We start from the raw sequence: 24,012 nt of genomic DNA, 5'->3' as shown, positions 1-24,012 counted from the left end.
ATCTTGAGTCTGTGGCAGCAGCCTGCTATGAATAATATTGGATACCTGGTGATTGTTAGATGATAGCTTCTTTTCCCATGACTCTTCTAAGTGTCACACAGGAAAGCTCCCCCCCCCCCCCCAATCCCATGTCTGTTACATCAGATCAGCATGCGATATAAGGAATCCAGATCCCATCTAAACCATAATTTTGCTTATAAATTGATAATGCATGTGATTTTTGTAGTATACATTCAGGATTAAAGCATCACACTGAGACAAGCCTAATTCCTTTACCTCCTTTCTTTTGTAGGATCAAGCCCTAATTCCTTCAACCCTCTCCCTTTCCATCTGTTTTAAAATTTACAAAGTAGAGCCTACCTTGGGCAGCACTAATGGGCTGCTTCATATTCTTGCTGAAAATATTCCTTTGTTCAAATAACTCTTTTTTCCTTTTCAAATAACTTTTATTTTGATGTTTTAAAAGTAATTAGATAAGGGATGAATATACACAGACAATGCTTGCAAAAAAGGAAAAGGCAAATATGCTAAATATATATAGAGGAGAGAGGTAAGAACAGCTAAGGTTGGATATGATTTTGTAAATGGGTTTATGCTGCCAGAATTATGAACTGAGACCTACTTAGCAGCAATTGAAAGTGCTGAGAGGTTGAGATTTTTAGAAGTTTATCTTTGCCTGTGTGTGTGTGTGTGTGTGTGTACACACTCGTACATGCTTGGATACACACACTCTCATTCTCGGTACCAAAGCTCCACATCCACAGTGTTCAGTTTGAGTTCCACCCCTTCAGTTGAGACTTCACATTCTTCTGGGCAGTGTAACCTTGTAAATACTAGGTGCTAATTCAACCTGAGAGTCATTAATTGATCTGTTAACATTTTTCTATTCGATGATGACCCTCCCTTGGGTGCTGGAAAGATGATGAATAAATTGAGTTGATCTAAGAGTGTACTATAAAATAACTAGGGTTCTTTATCATAGGTACCAAGGGGTGGATGCATATTTCTCCAGATTCTTCTTCTGGAATATCCCCAGGCCAGCGATCAGAATTTTTAGAGCCAATCTTCAATCATTAATGTATGAATAATTGATGTAGGACTCTTCAGAAGATAGATTTTGGGGCTATAAGGCAGTTGTGCGGTTAACAGCCACACAGATCTCTACTCTGGATGCAAGAAGTCTATTTAGAAAAATGGAAATGTTCCAAATTTGGAATGATTTGTAAAATGAAATCATCTTTCCCAAGCCATTGGGCATTCTGATTGATATACCAAATGAAATATTGGTCTGTCTCTTTGAAAAATATTTCTGGATGTTATCAGGTGATTGCAAGGAAAATTAAGGTGATGTTCCTTTCCAAATGAGCATTTAGTATTGCCATCTTTGATTCTTTTTGAACTGCCTTTTCTTTATATATTTTTCTTTTTTCCACTTTCTTCATTTCTCTCTGTCTCTCACACACACATATACACATACAAGTAAAATATGCTGCATTGCTTACTACCCTATTTACTTTATTTCAGTCTACTTTATCCTGACTTAAATTCCTAGAAAAAAAATAGAAGATTCATAGTAAATCTCAGTGGCTACCTTAGAATAAACTATATGTTGAATTGGGAACAAAGTAAAACAAAACAAAACAAAAAAGCCCAGAAAATATTTTCAGAATATTGAAAATGACTACATTGAAAATCTTAATTATAGTAAGAATAAAAATACAGTATTGTTCTTTCTTTTTAAGTAAATGGTTATGTAGACTTTGCATATAAGCACCCTATTATATCACAATAGTTAGTTGAGGGTAAAGGTTCATTCTCTGAGCTTGTGGGTTGGTTTTTGAACATTTTGTTACCAGGCTAGTAACATCTTCAGAAGAATTTAGGGGATGTCAGTGATTTAGGAGATGACAATAGTTAAGTGTATAAGTCAAAAAACTAGGAAGATAAAAAAGACCTTGATTCCTGGTAATTTCATGGAAATGGCATAATTTCATTATTGGCAATACAGAAATAGCTTACCATTAATTTCTTCTTTTCAATTTCCTTCTTATTTTTTAACTTCCCAGTTTAGCCTACAATCCTGGCATTTTGTGGGCTTTCTCAACCACATATTAAGCAGTCCTAATTCAGGTTATTTTTTTTTTCAAGGTTAACCAAGGCAGCCCTTGGCATTTTCCATCACTTTATAGTATCTTGAATGAGTTCATGAAATCCATAAATTTGTGAATGCCTCCAATCTGTTACTGTTTGTCAAAAAAAAAAAAATCATGGATATGTTTCAGATCACCAGATGTTAAGCTCAATTTAGAGGAGACTTTCTCTTTTCTTCTGTGAGAACTGACAATGCTACACTAAACATAAAGTTGGCCATTTTGTCTGTCCCAAACCTGTGGGTAGCAAGGGTGATAGTTCTTCCCTACACAAGGATTTAGGACTATGGTGTCAGAGCAGGGGTGTTTTCTCCCAGATGCTATTCTGGTGTGCGAGAAAAGTTACGACTGGTGCCAGGAGTAAGTTCCTTCTTGTGCCAAATAGCAAATTCTGTGATTATGAGGTAAACTCCTAGCTACTCTTTAATGGCTAAAAAATGCAAAGCCACAATATGTATTTAACACAGCATATGGATTGTCTCTGTGGAGAAGATCTGGATGGGAAATAAGAGAGGGTGGATGTTGAAAAGAAAGGGGATTTGAAAACTGATTTTATGTCCTAATAGTTATTAAAACAGGGACTATATTCAAACATCATGTTAAACCAAAACCAGATAGTGTGTAGGATGTGTTAATTGAACCAGCATCATTTCCTTTTTGGCTGAGAATGCTGAAAGATTAAATTGAAAGATTTCATTTAATGAATATTTCATTTAATTCAGTTTTCTGTTCAGGCATGCCTATGTAAGGAAGGTGGGTGGTTTTCAAATGTGAGCAGCTGAAGTTTGCTTAAAGTAAGTTCTACCTGCAAGAAATAAGGTTGTGATGAATTGTAAAGCAAAAATGGAGCATCTTATTTTCTGTTCTGTTGAGGGCAGTTTGAAGAAAGCAATGGGTGGGGTTGGAGTCAAAAGCAGGAGGGAACCTGTCTGACACTCACTCTCACTTTCTGGTATGGTCATCTCATTTTTCAGAAGTCTAAAATTATTCTATAGAGAGAGAGACTGTTCTTGGTATGGATTGTCCAACAAAATAAAATGCCCATTTGTGTGCTTTAAATTTAGGTTAGCTTTATGCTTGCTTAACTGTGTCAGCTTCTTCCTCTAGAAAATAATCTATTGTAATCTGGAAGAAAATGATGTTGAGAGTGCTCTTGTGAGATGAATTCTTATTTTAAAAAATTGTCCTTAGGAAACAATCTTGAATACAAACAGCTTTGTTAGCTGTGCATTTAGAAGAACTCTGCATTTCTGGTTCTGTTTGCAGCTGGAAAATAGAAAACCAGCTCTCCTGTTTTTGAAAATTTCAGAGGCTGGTAGGACTGCCACAAGCAGTAGGAATAGCCACTAGTGTTCTAATTTGGATTGTACTGATTGTACTGTGTTGTTTTTAATCCAAAAAAAGCACCTGACTGATGTTCTTCCATCCTGGCTATTTAAGCTGCCTATTTAGCCCTTGCAAGTGGTTTAGGTTAAAGCCTTGGACTTCTCCAAAGAAACAGTCAGAGAGGCCATTGGGTTCCTTGCTATGGTAACTGCTAGGAATGTGAGTTGCATCAACTCAGGCTTAATCAAATTTTTGTGGATGGGCCTACTGTAGAGAAATATCCAAATTAGCCAACAATGAACAACAAACAGGAATGGACAAAGCAAAGAGCAATGGAGGTATAATTGCTCTGGCCTGATTGTAGTTATATTTCGGCAGTGAACAGGGACATCAAGCAAATGTATAAGAACACAAATGCTGGTCATCATTAGTCTCTGCCAGATTCCTGATGTGAGATTAATTTTTGAGAGGGACCATTCTTTGACTTGCAGAAAGGCTAAAGAGATGTGCATAATCTAAGTAAGCAATCAAGCTCATAAACAGAGAAACGTAATAGAAAATCTTGACTGCTGCTGCCAGTAAAGGAAGACCTATCATTCATATTAGAATAAATGTGTACAAGTGTGTATAATGTAGAAGAAACTGATGAGCGATGGGAGGTGTGAGGAGCTACAGGAAACAGATGGAAGACCTAAATTGCCAGTGTGATATCTCTACATTGGAAGGACAACATAGAGGTATTACCAGCTGAGCTGCTGTATCTGTGAATAATTTGGTGAGGCATATTTAGAAGATTCTGGCTTCCATTTCACAGCCTCAGAGGATAATACAAAGATGTACATCAGCTGAGCATAGTACAGAAAAAGAAATTTTGGGAATAGAACAGCAAGCCAAATAAATGAAAGAGATGGGATAAGAACAGGATATTCAGCTAAGTCTCCTTTAACCAATACAATTCAAAATACCTTTCCAGCCTCAAATGCCTACCGTCCAATCAAGCTATCCTTGCTTCCATCACATCCATGCACTGATACAGTTCTGAAAGGAACACAAGAAAGCTTCCTGTTATTATTTCCTTTGATCTCAATCCAATTGCAACTGCAATTGTTCTTTAATATATTTACCTGAGATGGGGCAAGGAGATGAAACACCTGTTTGTTTAAGCCCAGTTTTATGTATAAAACAAGGTGGAGATGACTGAAAGGTGGGGGAATGGTATATTGTTGGTAGAAAGCGGAATTCTGCTAACATGGGAATTTATCTTTTCTCCCCCAAAGATATATTATTTCTTGAATGACAGAAATTCTATTAAAGTCTGCTTTGTGAGAGTAAGAATACAGTTTGACTTCCATAAAGCTGTGAGAAGGGGGCCACTGAGCTCTTTAAATGTCATCAAGGCCAATTGTATTGATTACATGCTGTCTCTAAGGCAATGCCAGAATTCTTCACGGAGTAATAAATATGCTTGCTGAGACTTGATTTGCTTGGCAACATATTTCAGGGATTGTGAATAAAATCAGGCAAGCAGACTGATAGGAAGACACAAGATGATGGGAAAGGAAAGGCTAATAGATGTGAAAAGAAAGTTATATAGCCAGCCCTTGACTTACAGTCACAATTGAGCTCAACAAGTCTGTTGCTAAATGAGGCAGTTGTTAAGTGAGTTGCACCTCATTTTACAACCTTTTTCCCCACAATTGTTAAGTGAATCACTGCAGTTGTTAAGTGAAATCATCAAGAGAATCTGGGTTCCCCCATTGACTTTGCTTGTTGAAAACCAGCTGGGAAGATTACAAGTAGTGATCACATGACCCCAGGAGAGTGCAGCTGTCTTAAATACATGGCAGTTGCCAAGCACCTGAATTTTGATCATGTGACCATGGGGATGCGTAAACCAAAGTGATTAAGTGTGAAAAATGGACTTGAATCACTTTTTTCAGTACTGTTGTGACTTTGGTCTCTAAACAAATAGTTGTAAATCAAGGACTACCTTTAACTGGATGTATGAACAGATCCAAATGGGGAGGACTGATTGCTAATGGAATCCCTCAGGACGGCTGCCTCATCACTGTACCAAATTGCCATTGGTGTAATTTATACTAGCAAACATCACTTCATTCTGCTATTTTTCCTGTAGGAATTTGTCTGGAATATCTAACATGGAATGTCTTTAATCCTAATCATTATTACATGTTGCAATGCCATTACTTCAGATTTGTAAATTATAACTGAGATCATGTTCCTAATATGTATTTTGTAGGTTCTCTGTCTTTATATTTACCAATATACTACAGTTTTGAAAAGCCCTGCTGGCTTTTCCCATTTGTACACATACTGTTGAAATCTTGGCTTTGACTCATTTGCCTATTTCTCATTGGTAACACAGTTTATTCTGATAATTTTATATAGCAATACAGTATGTTGCAATGATATATTTATCTAGGTTAAGGTATTTCTCATAGCTCTTAAAGGTAGTCATTTAATAAAGGTAGAAATCAGAAAAAAACATGCTACCTCATAATATGTGGATTGTTATGTTAAATTTATCCTTATGCTTCAATAGATCTCTCTATTTCAGTGCCTCGGTCCAGTCCCTTCATTGCTGTGTCAAAGTGGGACACAGACGATCAATAAAGGATTTCTTCTGCCATGTGATGAAGGGCTCATTAAGATGGGATTGGGTAGCCTGCTGGCTGCTGTATTCACATAATTTGATCTGTAACCTCACCTACCCTCAGGGTATCTATGGTGACAAAAATTAAAGTTGCTAAATAATTCCATTCTCAATGGGCTAAGTTACTGTAATTTCTTATTCAAGACACAGACCTACTTGAAATCAAGTAAAAGCTTTCACAAAGGCAATTCATTTGATTTTATTGCTGTGATGACTGAAATGTGATCTGCAGAATGATGGGATCCATCTTTACAAGGTGCTAAAAGCAGAGTTGAGTTTCGTGAGCTTCTGAGTTGGTGTAATACCCCCGTGGGAATCTGCGGTCATTCGTTGTGAAGAGTCAGTCCAACCAAATAGGCAAGATTTTATTGCAGCTGCTTGCAAGTGAAATATGGCAACTACTATTACACCTGTTAGGAACAAAATGTACTGTATACTGTTTGCCAGCTAAAACATTATATAATGATCTAGCTGGCAAATAATGAGCCATAGGGAAAATAGAAACCTTCTTAATCAGGCATTAACCACCACCCCTTAAAACCAAGAATCTTCTTTTCTTATGGTGGCACAAAATGTATACAGTTTATTCAGAAAGTATTCAGAGTCTCTTCACTTCTGTCAATTTTGTTATGCTGCAACCTGATTCTACAATTGAAATTCATTTTTTTCTCAATAATCTACACTCAGTACCCCATAATAACGAAGTGAAAACAATTTTAGAAATGTCCGTAAATTTATTAAAAAGAAAAAAACAAACATCACGTTGACATATAGTAAGTATTCAGACCCTTTGCAACAACACATGAAATTTAACTCTGATGCCTCCCATTTCTCTTATCGTTGCTCTCATGTTTCTACAGCTTGATTGGAGTCCATCTGTGGTAAATTAAATGGATTCAACATGATTTGGAAAGGCATACATCTCGCTATAGAAGGCCTCACAGCTGACAATGTATATTGTAGCAGAGCAAAAGCCATGAGGTCAAAGGAACTGCCTGCAAAACTCAGAGACAGGATTATTGCAAGGCAATTATTGGAAAGCTACAATAAAATTTCTGCTGCACTGAAGATTCCTAAGAGTACAGTGGCCTCCATAATTCTCAAATGGAAGAAGTTTTGTACAACCAGGACTCTTCAAGAGCTTCTCTTCCAGTAAAACTTGGAGAAGGGCCTTAGTAAGAGAAGCGACCAAGAAACCTATGGTCATTCTGACTGAACTCCAGAGGTCATGTGTGGAGATGGGAAAGAGTTCCAGAAGGACAACCATCACTGCAGCCTTTCACCGATCTGGGATTGTGGCAGTGGCTAGACAGATGCCTCTCCTAGTGCAAAACACATGAAAGCACACTTGGAGTTTGCAAAGAAGCACCTGAAGGACTCTCAGACTGTGAGGAACAAGATTCTTCTGGTCAGAGGAAACCAAGATTGAACTGTTTGGCCTCAGTTCTAAATGTTATGTTTGGAGGAAACCAGGCACTGCTCATCACCTGTCCAATACCATCCCAAAAGTGAAGCATTATGGTAGCAGTATTGTGCTGTGAGGGTGTTTTTCAGCAGCAGGGACTAGGAGACTGGTCAGAGTTGAGGGAAAGCTGAATGGAGTAAAGTACAGAGATATCCTCAATGAAAACCTTCGGCATTCAAGATCTCAGACTAGGCCGAAGGTTTACTTTCCAACATGACAACGATCCTAAGCACACAGCCAAGACAACACAGGAGTGGCTTAGGGACAACTCTGTGAATGTCCTAGAGTGGCCCAGCCAGAGCCCTCACTTGAACCCTATTGAACATCTCTGGAGGGACCTGAAAATGGCTGTTCGCCATCCAACCTGACTGAGCTTCAGAGGATTTGCAAGAAAGATGGGCAGAAAATCCCCCAATCCAGGTGTGCAAAGCTTGTCACATCATACCCAAAAAGACTCGAGGCTGTAATTGCTGCCAAAGGTGCTTCAGCAAAGTATTGAGTGAAGGGACTGACTACTTATGCCGATGTGATATTTCAGTTTTTTCTTTTTAATAAATTTACAGACATTTCTAAAATTCTGTTTTCACTTTGTCATTATGGGGTACTGAGTGTAGATTAATGAAATAAAAATGAATTTCAACAAATCGGGCTGCAGCATAACAAAATTGACAAAAGTGAAGGGGGTCTGAATACTTTCTGAATGCACTGTATATAGGAATCAAATATATATGCTCCTCAATTCTCTCTCTGCCTCTCTCCCATTTCTGCCTCCTTCCTCCCAGACTCCTCCCTCAGAACTTGGCTAAGAAAACCCAAAGCAGCAAATTCCCTTCTACAAAGCCACTCTGTTCAGCACAGAAATCTTCTTTCTACGAGGTTGCATTTTTTGACAGTGATTCAGTGGCACGTGAGTGGAAAAGCCTGGAGCCATAGCTATTAGCTAGGCCTAAAAATTCAGCTGCTGTCACACAGTTGTCTCAGCCAGACCAAAGGCATCCAAGTCAGGCCACAGGCAGTTTCAAGAGACAGAAAGGGGCGGGGGGGGGGAATGGGACTCTGAACTACAGTTGATGATGGCTGTACCAGATGTGTAGTTATACTCTAGAGCCCTAAAACTGGGAAGCATATTTGTTTTTCTTAGGTGATACCACCAGATTGACCAGGCCAGGAAATCAACTTCAAAAGAAGGCTAAAACTACTTCTATCAGGAATTGATATAATTACAGAACCTTACAAGTCTGTTTGTGCTGTATTGTCTCTCCCTTCATAATTTCTGTAAATTGGAAATGTGTCTGTTTAAGCCTCTTGCATTTTTTTTGTGGATTTGTGATTTCTTTTACCCCCTTGTTCTGGTAATGGATTGTGCACGTTTCTATCAAAGTTACCTTCCTCCCTGCTATAGAATGCTTGAAACACATAGCTAGTAATAAATGCAGAAGAAATCCCTGAGAACTATTAACCTGAAACTGATTGTCAAAATCCTGCTATAAGGGATAATTTAATTCCAAATTGAGCAGTTTAATAAAATAATATTTTCAATAGGACAATGCATGCATGTAAGTACTAGCTTATTTGTAAGTGCCTTTAATGTGGAAAGTATCCAGTGGATCTGATTCATTGAGTGACCAGCAGGAAGCCTACAAGTTGCATTTTAGACCACAAATAAATTCCAACTAGTCATCAAGGATTTTACTGAAACTAAAGCAAACTCTGTTTTGAAAAAAAACTGCCCTTGTACTTACACTTGAGAAAATGTTTTCAGAAGCTGTGAGCAAATGAAATATTTCTCATCTCAGTTACCTTTTTTCCATTTTATATGTACCTAATTGGATCATGGGGATATGGAACAGTATGTCATGCAGATTCTCTAAACCACAAAGATAGGAGTAGATGTAACCCAAGAATTAGATGTACTGGTTTAAAAGTAATCTTTTCCTCCTTAAATCAACCCTGTCCCATATCAAGGTGTGTAAAATCTGTAATGCTTTGTCATCTGTGTATTCTCTTAGAGGCAATTTTAGATGGCCTGCTTTTGGTGGGGAGGAAGGAAGTGTGTTTGGGTATTGTTGACAAGTGTTCACCTGAGCCCTACTTTGCTCATCAGCTAGCCTCTGTGCAGCCCTTTGTCTTCTGTTGTGTGCCCTCTGCGCAACCTCTTCATTTCCCCAAGTTCCTTTATATACATATCACCTTTCTCCATTTTGGACACCACTTTCTCACCAATGTATCAGCAAGGGAGAGGAAAGCAGATATTTTTGAATGTTGACAGGTATACTAAACATCCTTGGCAATATATAGGAGCAACCAGCATTGCCAAGACTTAGTAAGATTAAGTAAGCCAGAGCATAATATTAAGAGTAAACTTTGGAAATTGCAAATCGCCTAATTAGAACTATGTTAGAATCTTCTGGGCAATCATAGTGAAAATGAACTATTGCTCAGCTATAGGTACGTATATACTTTGCTTCTATTTGAGCCACATTCAGTACATGATATTTCCTATCATGAATGAGGGGGCTGGAAATAATCCCTGCCTAAAGCTCTGGAGAATTACTTCAGTTAAAGTAGACAGTGGTTGGGTTCACATTTTATGTTAAACTATGGTTGGATTTCAACAATAATTTGCTGGGCCTCACATATTGTATTAAATCATCATAACTGGTTGACAAATCAGAAGGCTAGATTTACACAAACACTAAGCCAAAACCAAACCACCTTTTGGCTTGGTGGAATGTGCACATTGAATCATTACTACCCTAGCTGGACCAAACATTTAGTTTTCAATAAAACAGCTATATATGGAAAATTTATTTCTAAGTGGGAATGCTGAGTCAGTTTTGTACTGTTTTTAACAGCGCATGGAAAATCTGTCAAGCTTAACACACACACAGACACACAAACCTTCTATATCCAGTAAAACTAGCGAAGTTCTGTGGTATACTGAAGACTAACCAAGATATTGTGGCAGCATATTTGACAAAGCAGACTCTTGACTTCATGAAAGCTGAAACAGTGTTTATGATGCCAAGGGTCTCCGTTGTTTTTGCTGCCTGCAATAAGTTCACATAAGCTGCTCTTCTGGAATGTAGGCCTAATTAAACTGGTTGGCAACATGTGTATGAAAAACACCAGGCTTAGCATGTTGAACAGTTTAACAGTGGAATTTGTCACTATAGGATTTTGTGAGTTCCTGCTGATGAAACTGAAAAATTACAATATAATTTTCTACAAAACACTACTACAGTTATCTATAGTTCAGCTTCTGACACCTAGGAGTGTATTTTAAAACCTGTCCCTTATAATTGCAAGAGAAAATGATAGAAAAGACAAGAGGATGGCTTTGGTAAGTTAAGCCCCCATGCCCCCCCCCTAAAAAAGTGGCCAGAGACATTAAAGAAGAAGCCTCAACTGTTAATCTTCATTTACAGCAGAGAAATAAGAGAGCTTTTTTCCTCAAACAATTTTAAGTATTATGCAATATACAGCATTTCTATATTGACACATCCTATACCCAGTGATTGGATTGTTTTGGCAGTTTCAGTGTATGAATAGTTGTGCTTTTTATGGATTAGGTGTGGTATACCTGATTAGCTTCTACTTATATGGTCTTCAGTCTGTGGTTAGTGGTTAGTCTGTTGGTGGTTAATGTATGGAAAGACTGATCCACATAACCTCCTTACTGTGGTTCAAAGATGCACCACTACCATTTGCTGAGATATGTCTCTCTTTCACACATTCTGCTGTTGAGACAAGCCAAAACTGATCCAAATCTGTATGGAGAATCCATGCCCCATAGAGAAGGAGGCTTGAGATAATGTGATTACGATTGGGGCCAGTGATCTACTGGGCTACAGTTGGCCCACTAGACCTGCTGTGAACCACCCCTTTCCATCAGGCTCACCGGACTTGGATGTTCTGCAGTACCATTTTTCTGCAAGGGAGCCTTGAAGTGCAGCTGCTTCCTCCCCTCCGCTTTTAAAGCTGGTGATCGGTTACTTGATTTAGAGCAATATTTCTCCAACTTGGCAATCTCACACTTCAACTCTCGGAATTCATGATAGGTGGAGTCCACGCATCTTAAAATTGCTAAGTTGGAGAAAAAACAATTTAGAGCAGGGCTGTCAAACTCCTGGCCCCTGGGCCAGATGCGTCATGTGCTGGCTACAGCCACACCCTATTTAGCAAAGGGGAAAATAGTCCAGATATGTCACATGACACCGTGAGTTTGGCTCCCCTGATTTAGAGGGTGCTGAAGCTCTGAAATTGATGAGCCTATCTCTAATGTATGTAATTGAAAGGATGGTTGAAAAGGTTCCCCTCTTTAACTTATGGTATGTGGCCTGAGCAACTGGGAATTCCCTTCCAATGGCCCTGGCTTTTCAGTTCTCTACACATGGAACATTCTCTTTTAAAAAAATCAATTCCATCATAGAATGTTTACTGGTATGGATATGACCTAGGCATAGAGCATAAAGCTCACACTGATCCAGCATCTCTGCACTCAGGACATACAGAAAAAACTACCATAGTTATTTCATGCCACCTAGTGGCCAATAGATAAATTATCAGTAACTTTGAAACAGTTATGTGTGTGTTTAAAAAAAAAAGAAAAAGCTAAAGATTTCTCCTGTCCAGTTGTGTCCGAATCTAGGGGGCGATGCTCATCTTGTTTCTTAGTTGAGGGAGCCAGCCTTGTCCAAAGATGTTTCTGTAGTCATGTACCAGCATGAATATATATGCTGAATGGAATGTCATTACCCTCCCACTGAAGTGGTACCTATTTATCTACTTTCATTTGCATGCTTTCAAACTGCTAGGTTGGCAGGAACTGGGGCAAGAACGGGAGCTCACCCTGTCACAAGATACTTGGATCTCGAACTGCCAACCTTCTTGTTGACGAGTCCAGAATCTTAACCTCTAGGCCACCGTGTACCTGACAGCATTTCACAACGTCAACACATTCACTCAGGCCTAACTCTTATTTTCAACTTCAGGCCCAAGAATCCTTATACAGAGGCAGCATCTGAGCTGTGCAAATCCTGGCAGCCACAACTTTGCAGTTAATACAGAGAAACTATTGCAATTTAACCATTGTTAGGATAATAGGTCAACAATCTTTGTAAGGGGAAAATGATTAGCTGGAATATCTTGTTGGGATTGTCTGAAATGTGTTCTGTATGGGAGTTGGTGACAGCTTTGCACGCAGTTGGTGGCATTCAGATTTCAGCCAGGGGAAAACTGCCAATCACTGCTCTTACAATGTTGCACAGCAAGATTTGGTTTCATCTTGGATCATCGTTTTGCTATTTTATGATCTGAGTGGTTGACCTTATAAATCCAGTAATATAATTGGAACTCAAAGCAAAAAAAGTTTCTATTATGAACCATAGGTGGTCTGAGACAGATTTCAGCAGAGGTAAATCTCATCAGTGTTTTATGTTGTTTAGTTCTAAGGCCCCACTGTATCCGGATACAAAATTTAGCTTAAAATAAATAAGATGCCTTTGAGTGAATTCTGAGCTTAACAAATGGTTTTCAGATCACAATCCTTTCATACAAAAAGCCAATTTTTTGTTAACTTTCTCAATGGATAGTTTAGATGAAACAAACAACAAGCTGGCTTAGTTGTTAGAACTGTTAGGCAGTTTAAAAACAGGAATTACAGGTAGCCCTTGACATAACAACCATCTGTTCAATGACCAAAGTTACAACGGTACTGAAAAAAATGACTTGTTACCTCTGTACTCATACTTACCACCATTGCAGCATCTCCACAGTTATGTGATCAAATTTTGGATGCTTGGCATATGTCTATGATAGTTGCAGCATCCCAGGGCTGTCGTTTGCAATCTTCCTAAGGAGCTTCTGACAAGCAAAGACAATGGGGGAAGCCAGTTTCGCTTAATGACCACATGATTCATTTAACAACTAGTGATTTGCTTAACAACCATGGCAAAAAGGTTGTAAAATGAGACATGATTCACTTAACAACTGTTTTGTTTAATAATGGAAATTTGAGGCTCAATTGTGGTTGTAAGTTGAGCACTACCTGTACTCTTAAATATTACCAGGAGATCCCAAGCTGATTTCAGTCCATGCCTGCTATGCACAACTGAGATTGCTAATGGCTGTTTCTTGTGCAAACAAAGCAAATTGTGGTTTTTAACAAACTCTGGTTAAGAAAATAAGACACAATAAACCAGTCCTAGTGTGGAAGTGAGTGCAGTCTTGCTTGGTCTCAGCCTAGTATGATAGCCTGATAAGTCTTTGAATAAAAGGTATCTTCTTTCCTGCTTTTCACCTCTTCCCTTTACTGAAATCAAACTCTCTCCTTCTTCCCACCCCAAATCCACAATAGCCTGAAGATTTTATGTACAAAGAGTCTGAATGCAAAATATTTTCATCTGAGTCGAGTCTCAATGTGTTTAGCTTCATTATGGATGAAGAGACCTGAGTTTTAATAGCAAATCCATTTGACAAGAAAAGCTATTAACCTCTGTTTCTCGTATCAGTATTCTTACAGCAGCACATTTTAGTTAAAGTAATCTTCTTTGTTCCTGGAGGCTGCTTGCAGATAATGCAGACATTATCCTTATCTCTGAAATAAATAGAACAAGGTGGCATTTCAAATATTGTTGCAAGCTTGAAGGAGTCTATAATCAAAGAACTGCAGAAAGGAAAGAGCAGAAAAGGGCAAAAGGCTTTTTTGTTAGCAGCATGCAACAGAAACTCTCCCCAGGATTAATAACCCCAGGTTTTGCTTGTGAGAATAGCTGCCGAGTACTATAAGGAGAAGGAAGAAGAGTGAGACTCATGGTTACATTATTTGTATTCTGCTTTGGAATGGTTGGATTCATCATTGGCATTGCATCTTTCCAACTTCTTTTGTCTCTTTGTATTTCAGTGATCAGAGCAAAGGCTGTCTCTGAAAAAGAGGTGGACTCTGGGAATGACATCTATGGAAACCCCATCAAACGCATCCAATATGAGATCAAACAGATAAAGGTAACAAACAGCTACATGAGAACCCTAGCTTTGGCTATGTGTATACAGACAGTCCCCAGGTTAAGAATGACTTCTGTTCCTAACGCCGTCTTTAACTCAAACTTGTATGGAAGTCGGAACTTGTACTTAACAAACGGACAGCTTGTTACTAAAAAAAGGGGGGTGACATTGTCCTTCCTTGAGCTGATGAACTGCTGAAGCTGCAAAATGCTTTCAGGAACTGCTGAAAATGGCTGAAAACAGGCTTATGTATTAAAAATGCACAGCTTCAGTGGTTCCTGAAAGCATTGCATGGATTCAGCACTTCATCAGCTCAAGGAAGAAAGACCACCGTCTGCCATTTTTAGCAATAGGCAGCCTGTTTGTATTCGGAGATAGTCCTTACTTTCTGAACCTGGGGACTGCCTTTGTAGCCTTACACATACACACAAAGAAGAGCAACAGCAATTCAGAGTGAAACTGCAGAGAACCTATAAACCTGTTGTTAGTGCTATTTAATGCTACAAATTTTCTATGTTTTGTTTTCATTTTAGAATTCCAGCTGCCCTGTTTAGAACAATTAAAATATTATTAGTTTACCAGTCAGGAATACTTAGGATAACAAAAGAATAAGAAAGACGAAGGGAAAGAAAAGCCTAGTCTTAGCTGATAGTGTAAAAACATTGAAAAACCACTCAAAAGCAAATGAATCAAGGGTTTGACATAAGTTAGAGTTAGATCTAATTGGCACTCTATTCCTACACTGATTGAATGAAAGAAGAGCAGAAGAGCTATCATTCTGTATCCTAGAGACACTGAAACTAGTATGGAAGAAGCAGCCTTTAAGAGCAGTTTTGGTTTCCTGTTTCTGGAATTTCTTTGGAATTGGCCCATTAATGTTACTTTGGTTTCCCTGCATGTCATCTGCAAAAGCTTCTCCCTCTGTTGGAGAAGCTATTGGAAACAAATGCTCTTTTTCCATACCTCAGATCTCTACACTAAAATAATTTGATCATAGGTCTCAGTGCAACATCCCATTTGCCAGATTTATTAATGATCTATTACTTTATAAATGTTTAAAATATCCCTAAACATAAAGTTAGCATTTGTAAAATGGAAATAAGTTTGATATAAGATCTCATCTCGAATGATAGAATTCACATACCACATTAACCACAACTTTAGTTTCTAAATCACAATTTATGGCTTGACACAATCTGTGAATCCCCTTGTTGTAATAATGGTTAATGGTGGCCTTTTAAAAATAAATAGGTGACAACATTTTATTGGCATATGGATTCATTTCTCCAAGAGGAGAAATAGATAGGAAAAATATAGGAAAAATATACATGCCGGTCAAAGGATTAAAGAAAATTGTGAAAACATTGATTACTCTCTTTTGACTGTGTTTGGGAAAGAACTTGGAATAACATTGGAAACACTAGAATTGTCTTCTCCATCTTGATGTTCTCCAAATGTGCCAGCTCTTACAGTTTCTAGCGCGGATTTCTGGAATGAGAACAGCACATCTGGAGGGTACCAGTTTGAAAAGGCTGTACCAGAAACATATCTGACGTGATGATTAGCATGAGGAAAGATTTGTGCATGTAAAATATCTAAAGGGTGTGTTCCATTGTATTTTTTTTTAAATATTAACTGGTAGGTTGCTGATCTCTACTCTTGGGTTTGCTTCTTTCCCTTTCAGATGTTTAAAGGGCCAGAAGAGGACATTGAATTCATCTTCACAGCTCCCTCCTCAGCAGTGTGTGGAGTGACACTGGATGTTGGTGGCAAGAAGGAATATCTCATTGCAGGTAAAGCATAATAAAATTTCAAAGCCTAGAAAAGGAGTAAGAAACAGAAAGGCAATGAAATGGAGGTATGAAAGACAAAAATTTTTTTCCAAACCTACTTTTTACCAGCACCATATCACTGTAAGTACACAAAATATTTCTGACAATTAGCTTTGCAGTAAGAAACGCAACTTCAAATTTGATGATGTACCTTTGGCAACTTGCTACCGTACTAGGACTTTGCAGTGGTGTTTGACTGGCTGTTTCTTAGAAAATAAAGTAATAAACAGGAACCTAGTCTGACTCTTGTTCAGTTTCCTGCTCAATTCAAGGAGGAATTAGTGAGGGGTCCTTGGTGTTCTCTGAGCTTGGGCTTTTTCTTGCAGCTGTTTCATTACCCCAACTGTGGATAACATCATCAGTGCTAGTAGTGTAGGGTTTGCTCTGTTAATATTGTTAATATTTTAGTGTCTTGCCCTGTCAAGTGCTAGTGGGGGTGGTCTTAGAGGTTCTTTGGTTGGGCTGTCTACTGTTTGTTTATTTGGCAGTTCTTTGATTGGGGTATTGTTTACTTGATTGTTGGTCTGATGTTAATTTTGGAGTTATTCTGTGCTCATCTGGATCTGACTGCTGGTGAGGAAGTGTTTTGGTCTTTTTGTTCCCTTTTTGGCTTGTTGATTGTTTCTGTTGCATAGTCTGTAGATATTGTTTATGTCTGTCTATCCATTGATGGCTAATTTATCAGGGTGTCAGGCTTCTAGAAGATTCATAGCCCAGGATCTTATAATACATCCACAATTGGGGGCTGCCCAGCTTCATCTTAAATCCCTGCAGCTCTCCAAGTTGCAAAATGTCTTCAGATGATTAACTGAAATCTGCTTCCCTAGCAATTTCCACCCATTATTTCTAGAAGAATAGAATAATTCTGTTTCGTCTTCCTCATGATAGCTTGTCAGACATGTAATGTTTGCTATCAATTGCTCATAATTTTCTTTTTTTCAGGCATTGTCATTGGTGAGGGCAGCAAAGGATGGAGGGGTGATGCAACACACAGCCACATGTCATGATGCAAAATCTGTGGCATATGTGCTTGTTGGGACACCAAAATATAACTGTGAAATTTATGTTGAAACTTCACTCTACATGCATCATCATTTTGCCATAATCTCAGTTTGCCACATATGCTTGTGTTTATAGGCTAAACAAAGAAATGTTCTTAATGAGATTTGCCTTTTGGCTCCTTTATCATCCTACTTACTCTTCTCTGGACATATTCCAGTTTTTCAATCTCCTTAAAATGAGATGCCAGAAATGGATAACATTATTTCATGGCCTAACATGGACTAGAGTATATATATTAATTTTATTCTATTTTTCAAAAGATGAATATGAAATGAGCATACTACACATCATAGCCTGAGCTTTCAACGTCATCTTTATTTCCACAAATATATGTTGGTCCTGTATCTTTTAGCAGGACTTATAAGAAAAAGTGGCTGATTGTTAGAGGCTTCAGTTAGGTGGGGAGACGAAACTGGAATAGCAGGGATTGGTTGATTTGCCAATTTGCTTTGAGGAATAGTTATTTTACAATAGGTGATGCCCAATGTGGCAGCCATTTTGTGAATGTTCAGTTTCCCCATAAGGGCAGCCATTTTATGAATCTAAAGTGTGATCTGCAAATTTCCAGTGGTGCCTACTAGCTGCCACCCTCACTCCCCCAATTGATTGGAAGCTGTGTCAAGAGAGTTCAATTACTTACAAATCAATGTTTGTTTTAACTCTCATTTACAATTTAGGTTTCCCCATCAAATTAAGAGGGTGACCACTGCATAAGTTAACTCTGGAAATAATCAGGAAAATGCCCTCTGGCTTGCAGGCTGCTGTTCATAATTGCTTTGTTCTCTCAGGGAAATCGGAGGGTAATGGCAGGATGCACATCACCCTTTGTGACTTCATCGTTCCTTGGGATTCCCTTAGTGCCACCCAAAAGAAGAGTCTCAACCAGCGGTACCAGATGGGCTGTGAATGCAAGGTAAATCCAAATTTATTTACTTGTTTATTTGATTTCTATAACTGCCCATCTTAACAAGTGATTCTGGGGTGGCTTACATTCATTATCAAATGTAAAACCAAATCAATTAAAACAATACAAAATAAACATGTATGGTCATTGAGTAGAACTATTGCCATGGATGTTAATACAGTCAAGAAACTGAGCCCTTAACTCACTCAGAATCCCAGGCCCAGGCACACAACCAAGTCTTTACAAGGTCGAGGCCTTCCTATTCTCTGAAGGGAGAATTTTCCTGAGGGCAGAGGCTATGGCAGAGCAGGCACATCTCCTAGTTCCCTGCCAGCCAACATTCCTTGGCTGATGGGACAGTTAATACGCCTAACTCGCTGGACTCAATTGGCAGGTAGAAATATTTGGGAGAAGACTGTTCCTTAGTTAACCCAGCCCCAAGCCATGAAGGGCTTTAAATGTGATAACCAACACCTGGAATTGTACCTGGAAGCACACTGGCAGTCAATGCCACTCACATACTGTAGCAGTGGTGTTAACATGCATTGAGCATCCAACACCTTTTACTGCTCATTGCAACCACATGCTGCATCAGTTGAAGCTTCTGAATGCTCCAGGGCAGTCCCCTGTAAAGCGCATTACAGCAATCCAGAAAAGAGGTCATGAGGCATAAGTGACTGTAAACAAAGTCTCCCAATCCAGGAGCAGGTGCAACTGGCTCACAACTCTAAGATGTGCAAAGGCCCTTCTGGCCACAGTTGCTACCGACACTTCCTCCCCCCCCCCCCCCGATTGAACAAAGGGAATGCCACCAAGGCCAGCAGTGGGAAAACCTTTTCTCCAGAAGACCCAAATACCCAATACCATTCAGTCTTGCTTGAGTTGAAGCCGATTGCATTCCATCTCGACCCTTACAGTCTCCATGCACTGGGGGCAGGACACCCAGGGCATCGTTCAGGCAGCTCGGCATGGAGCTATAAAGCTTCCCAATCCCTAATGATCACCTCACCGAGAACCTCATGTAGATGTTAAATAGGAGAAGAGAGAGAACTGGGCCTGGGGTGCCCCACAAAGTAGAGACCATTGGCTGAATCCCCTCGCCCCATCAACCCCTACTGGAATTGACTCCAGAAGCAGAATCAGCTTAGCACAGTACTGCCCCATCCAATTCCCAAAGCTGGTGCAGAAGGAAACCATGATCGCTAATATTGAAAGCTGCTGATACGTCAAGAAGAGTGAGGATGGTCACATTACACCATCTTGCTCTTGCCACAGGTCATCTGTGAGTGTAGTCAGTGCCAGCTTAAACTTGTAACCTGGCCTGAACCCTTTCAACTTCAAGGAGCAGAAGAAGCATGTTCTTTTAGTCAATGGCTCCTGTTTGCTCTTTAGTTTACTTTCTTGGAGGCACTGGCAGACTAAAGTATTTATTCAGTTGAGGAACTCCTAACCCAGCCCAATCCCCAAGGATCTGGGTGATGTACAGCCTCAAAACAAAACAAAAAGGCCATGGTAATTAGTACCAAAAATCAGAATCTTAATTCAGAAGGCAGGCTGACATGAAACAAATTTAACTTGCTTCCAGAATTGCAAACAGTGCCTGGACTACTGCTAGTGAATGATGCACAGATTACTAAGCAGAATTCCTGTTCGCTCTCATTCATACCAGATTCCTTTCTGGCAAGGTATTGCTCAAGACCTTGCAGTTGAATGAGATCTTGGAAGTGTTCTAGTCCAACACCCTGTCCAAGGCTGTATTATTCAGGGCTTTAAAACACTTCAAATTGGACCAAGAAGCCTACTGATAACCAATGCAGGCACTTTAAAATGCACATAATTCCATACTGATGGTATTGTCTTGCTAGTCGTCTTGCATGCTAACCTGTCAGATAGCTCATAGTCAAGATATAGTCAAGATAGCTGTTTGGTCCAAAATGCTGCAATACATGGAACCTGAATCTAATGCCAGCAGGGTTAATCAGATCTTCAATCGTAATGCTAGGAAATCATGAAGTTATTGGTATTTTTTTCTCTGCAGATTTCCCGCTGCCCCTCCATCCCCTGCTATGTCTCTGCTCAGGACGAGTGTCTGTGGACTGACTGGGTGACGGAGAAGAACATCAATGGGCGGCAGGCAAAACACTATGCCTGCATCAAGCGGAGTGATGGTTCCTGTGCGTGGTACCGTGGAGTGGCTCCCCCTAAACAGGAGTTCCTTGACATTGAGGATCCTTGAGTTCCTTTGGCACCGGCAGTATGGCTTGCAAGGAATTAGATCGGTCCACATTTGACATCACTTCCTGGAAACAGCATGAAAATAAAATCTTATGGGCAGGCCAATAGTGGTGGGTGGAGAGTGCTAAGGAAAGGGATGTTGAGGCCATTCATACGTTGCTTCTTCTGCTTCTTCTCCAGTGCTGTGCCAGTGAGTGTCTTCTTACTCTATGGATTTCAGCCAAGGTATAATGGAGGAAGACAGTATCAACAGTATGATTGACTGGGAGGTTTTTGTCTCTGATTCTGGGTAGCAGGCCTACCAGGTTCTTACTGTCTTGAGAGACATCCCTCCTTGTGAAGACAACTCGTAAACCCTCTCTTTCCCACTCTCCCACCTTCTGCCTGGGTCAAAACCCTTCTTCTTTCCACATATGAAATTATTTCCCACTTACTACTTTAGAGTCATTCCTTTCTCTTAGACACATACACAGAGACACATGTGGTGGGCTGAGATTAAACATGCATTTTGGGCTCCATGAAAAGTGGTAGTGGTGCCATCAGTCCAGGGCATCCTTTTGCACTGGCAAAGAGAAGAGTTGTGTTATCTTCCAAGGACTAAGCAACCTTTTGAAAATTGACTATCTGAGAGAGACAGTATCCTCTTTCAGGGGCAAAAATTGGAGGTAATTATGTTACTAAATTAATATATATAGCCTGGAAGACATGGGAGATATATGCAGCTTTTAGCTTTGTATCTGGAATTGTCAAATTTCAGTTTTAAAAAAGTGTTTCAGGATATGGACTTACTCCATATGCTTGATCCACCTTTTTCATATGTGTGCCATTAATGTAATTCTGATGTCTCTCAGCCAGTTGTAAGGTTTGCTATTTCTATTAGTATTTTGGAACTTTGTAGACCAAGGAATTGTCATCTTCCTCCTGCTCCTCCAAAGTTCCTGGCACAGAATGATTTTTAATCAGACCAACAGTTCCAAGCCCTGCGACTTGCTGAATGGAGAAACTAATTATTGCAACAAGAATTCCGCAGATGGCGGCAAACATTTATGTTCTCTTCCCAAATATGTGATTAGGAGAGCTGGCCAGTGACACACACACATTTATTAAACTGTGATTATAAATGCTCCTTTGGAGTAATGACAAAACCCTCCACTGTTTGAAAAGGAGTATTACTCAATTCAACCCATCCATTCCCCCTTCTGAGCTTGTCCTTTCTTTCCTAAATTTCCCTAAGCTCTGTGTGCCCCCCTCCCCCCTTTTGGGATTCTCAGATCTAGATCTGAAGGACACTCACACTTATTCTTAGCCAGGCCTGCCCCCTGTGGCCTTTTCATGCTGTTCATCAAGGTAGAATTTAAAGATGTCATACTGGGCCAGTCTGTTGATTTCAATATATTTTTAAAACAAGAAAAAGGAAAAAATCTGTTCAGTCCAGTATAAGACTCCTGTTTTACTTCTTGTACGGTTATATCCTATGTGACATTTACCTTCTTTCTCTCTGTTGATACTTTTTGATTTTTAATTTTTTTCAGTTTGTTTCAGCAATCAGTTGTATCATTCCTCTATTATGTTTTTTTTTTTTAATGTCCTTGTTTAGCTGTTAGATTTGCACTTATTACTTTGTAAAGGGGTTCTGCGTTGGAAGCTTTTAACATACAGTGGGGAAGAATGTCAAAATGTACGGAGGACAATGTTCCTTCCCTCATGCGGAATGCCAGCGGAAGCAGTATTCTGTTCCTGTCTTCTCTGGTTTCTCCTGCAGCATGTGTAAGTTTTTTACAGAGACTGGAGGATGGCAGTAACACGTGACTGCTTCTTGCTAGCCAAACTGCAGCTCCCAGCCTGTCAGCAAAGGCAAACTAAGCTGGCCATTTAAGTAGTCGTGTGAAAACCCCCCCTGCAAAAGACCTATTTATGAAAAAACAATATAAAAGACTCCTCAATTGGCTTAATTTATAGCTGTGGGTTTTAGTGTCACACATAACTTTCCCTAAAGCACCCATAACAGAACAGTTTCCCCTCCACGCCAGCAATTCGAAAATATTTTAAAAAATAATAATAAAAGAGTTTACATTATTTTCAAATCTTTGCTTAGTGAGTATGAAAAAATAAGTTAACTTGCTGCCGTAATTTAAAGCTTTTTGGGGAGCAGCTGGGGTGGGAAGATTGTTTGGTGGGTAGAATAATATGGGGTGGGTTGTTTTTGTTGTTGTTGGATTCTGAAAGCTGAGATTTTCTTGTGCTGGGAACACATGAAAGTTGCTGAATAGACAAGCAGATTGTGCATGTCTCTGACGCTTTGTATAATTCGTATGTGGACACTTGAGTCTCCGGACAATAAACAGTATTATCAAAGAAAATGGAAACAGGCTCTTTTTGGATGGCATACACTTTGTTTCTTCTGACAGGCGGCCAATATTCCTGCAGGGCCTCTTAACCTCAAACCAGAAGATTTGAATGGAAGAATGCAGGCAAATTAACGGAGGACCCCTTTTCCTCTTCGTAGCCCCAGCATCAATGGGTTTTAAATTTCCCCTTATTTTCAGTATTTCTCCCATGTCCTTGATGTTCCCTTCCCTTCCCAATCCAAAGTTGGAGTTACCAATTATCTGAGTGATGGTAATTAATTAGTAATCCAGCAATGCTGTTTAATAGTACATCAGGCTTCATACTATATATATAATACTCGCCCTTCCCTCAGTTTAGCAGGACTGCAAAAATTACAAAAGGGACCTCAGGAATTCTACTTATTCTTCCTGGAACAACTTAAAACCAGCGCAATATAAAGTGCCCATTTCCAAACAGAGCCAATTTGGTGTAGTGGTTAAGGCACCAAGCTAGAAACTGGGAAACCGTAAGTCCTAGGCCCTCTCTCAGGTATGAAGCCAGCTAGGTGACCTTGAGCCAGTCACCCTCCCTCTGCCCTTGGAAGGAGGCAAGGGCAAACCACTTCTGAAATCTTGCCAAGAAATTGCAGACCTGTCCTGTTACTAGGAATCAAGACTCAAAGGCATACCCCACCCCAATATCATTAGACAGGAATGATCACTAAGAGGTACAAAATACAGAAACAATTTTTGTTTTTGCTTATTATGTAGCAATTATCCCGATTCTTGCAGCTCAGATACAATAGCCCTAACTAACTATGCACAATTCCAATTGAAGCTCTCTACATATCTTATGGCAAGGGTGTCAAACTTGATTTCATTGAGAGCTGCATCAGGGTTGTGTTTGACCTTGGAGGGCCAGGTGGGCATGACTGGGTGTGGCCATGGTGGGCGTGGCCAGATCAACATCACTCGTGTCGGGGCATCTGTGGTGGCCAAGTATTAAGGAAGGGCTTCCCTGAAACCCTCCCT

General features: G+C 39.6%; 1 protein-coding gene across 2 annotated transcripts in view; it reads left to right on the top strand.

Moving 5' to 3' along the window:
* Positions 1-22,999, top strand: part of TIMP2 (TIMP metallopeptidase inhibitor 2) — a 29,645-nt gene extending 6,646 nt beyond the window's left edge. For both annotated transcript variants that reach the window (XM_070937675.1, XM_070937676.1), the window contains exons 2-5: positions 14,520-14,620; positions 16,305-16,413; positions 18,303-18,427; positions 20,457-22,999. In XM_070937675.1, the coding sequence (XP_070793776.1) occupies positions 14,520-14,620; positions 16,305-16,413; positions 18,303-18,427; positions 20,457-20,654 (533 nt within the window). In that variant the 3' untranslated portion in view covers positions 20,655-22,999. The remainder of the gene's footprint in view (positions 1-14,519; positions 14,621-16,304; positions 16,414-18,302; positions 18,428-20,456) is intronic.
* Positions 23,000-24,012: the final 1,013 nt, after the last annotated feature.

Source organism: Pituophis catenifer, unplaced genomic scaffold (genome assembly GCF_029215685.1).
Source record: "Pituophis catenifer annectens isolate HBS135680 unplaced genomic scaffold, rPitCat1.0.hap2 SCAF_2, whole genome shotgun sequence".
Taxonomy (NCBI): Eukaryota; Metazoa; Chordata; class Lepidosauria; order Squamata; family Colubridae; genus Pituophis; species Pituophis catenifer.
This window is presented reverse-complemented; position numbering and strand designations above follow the sequence as displayed.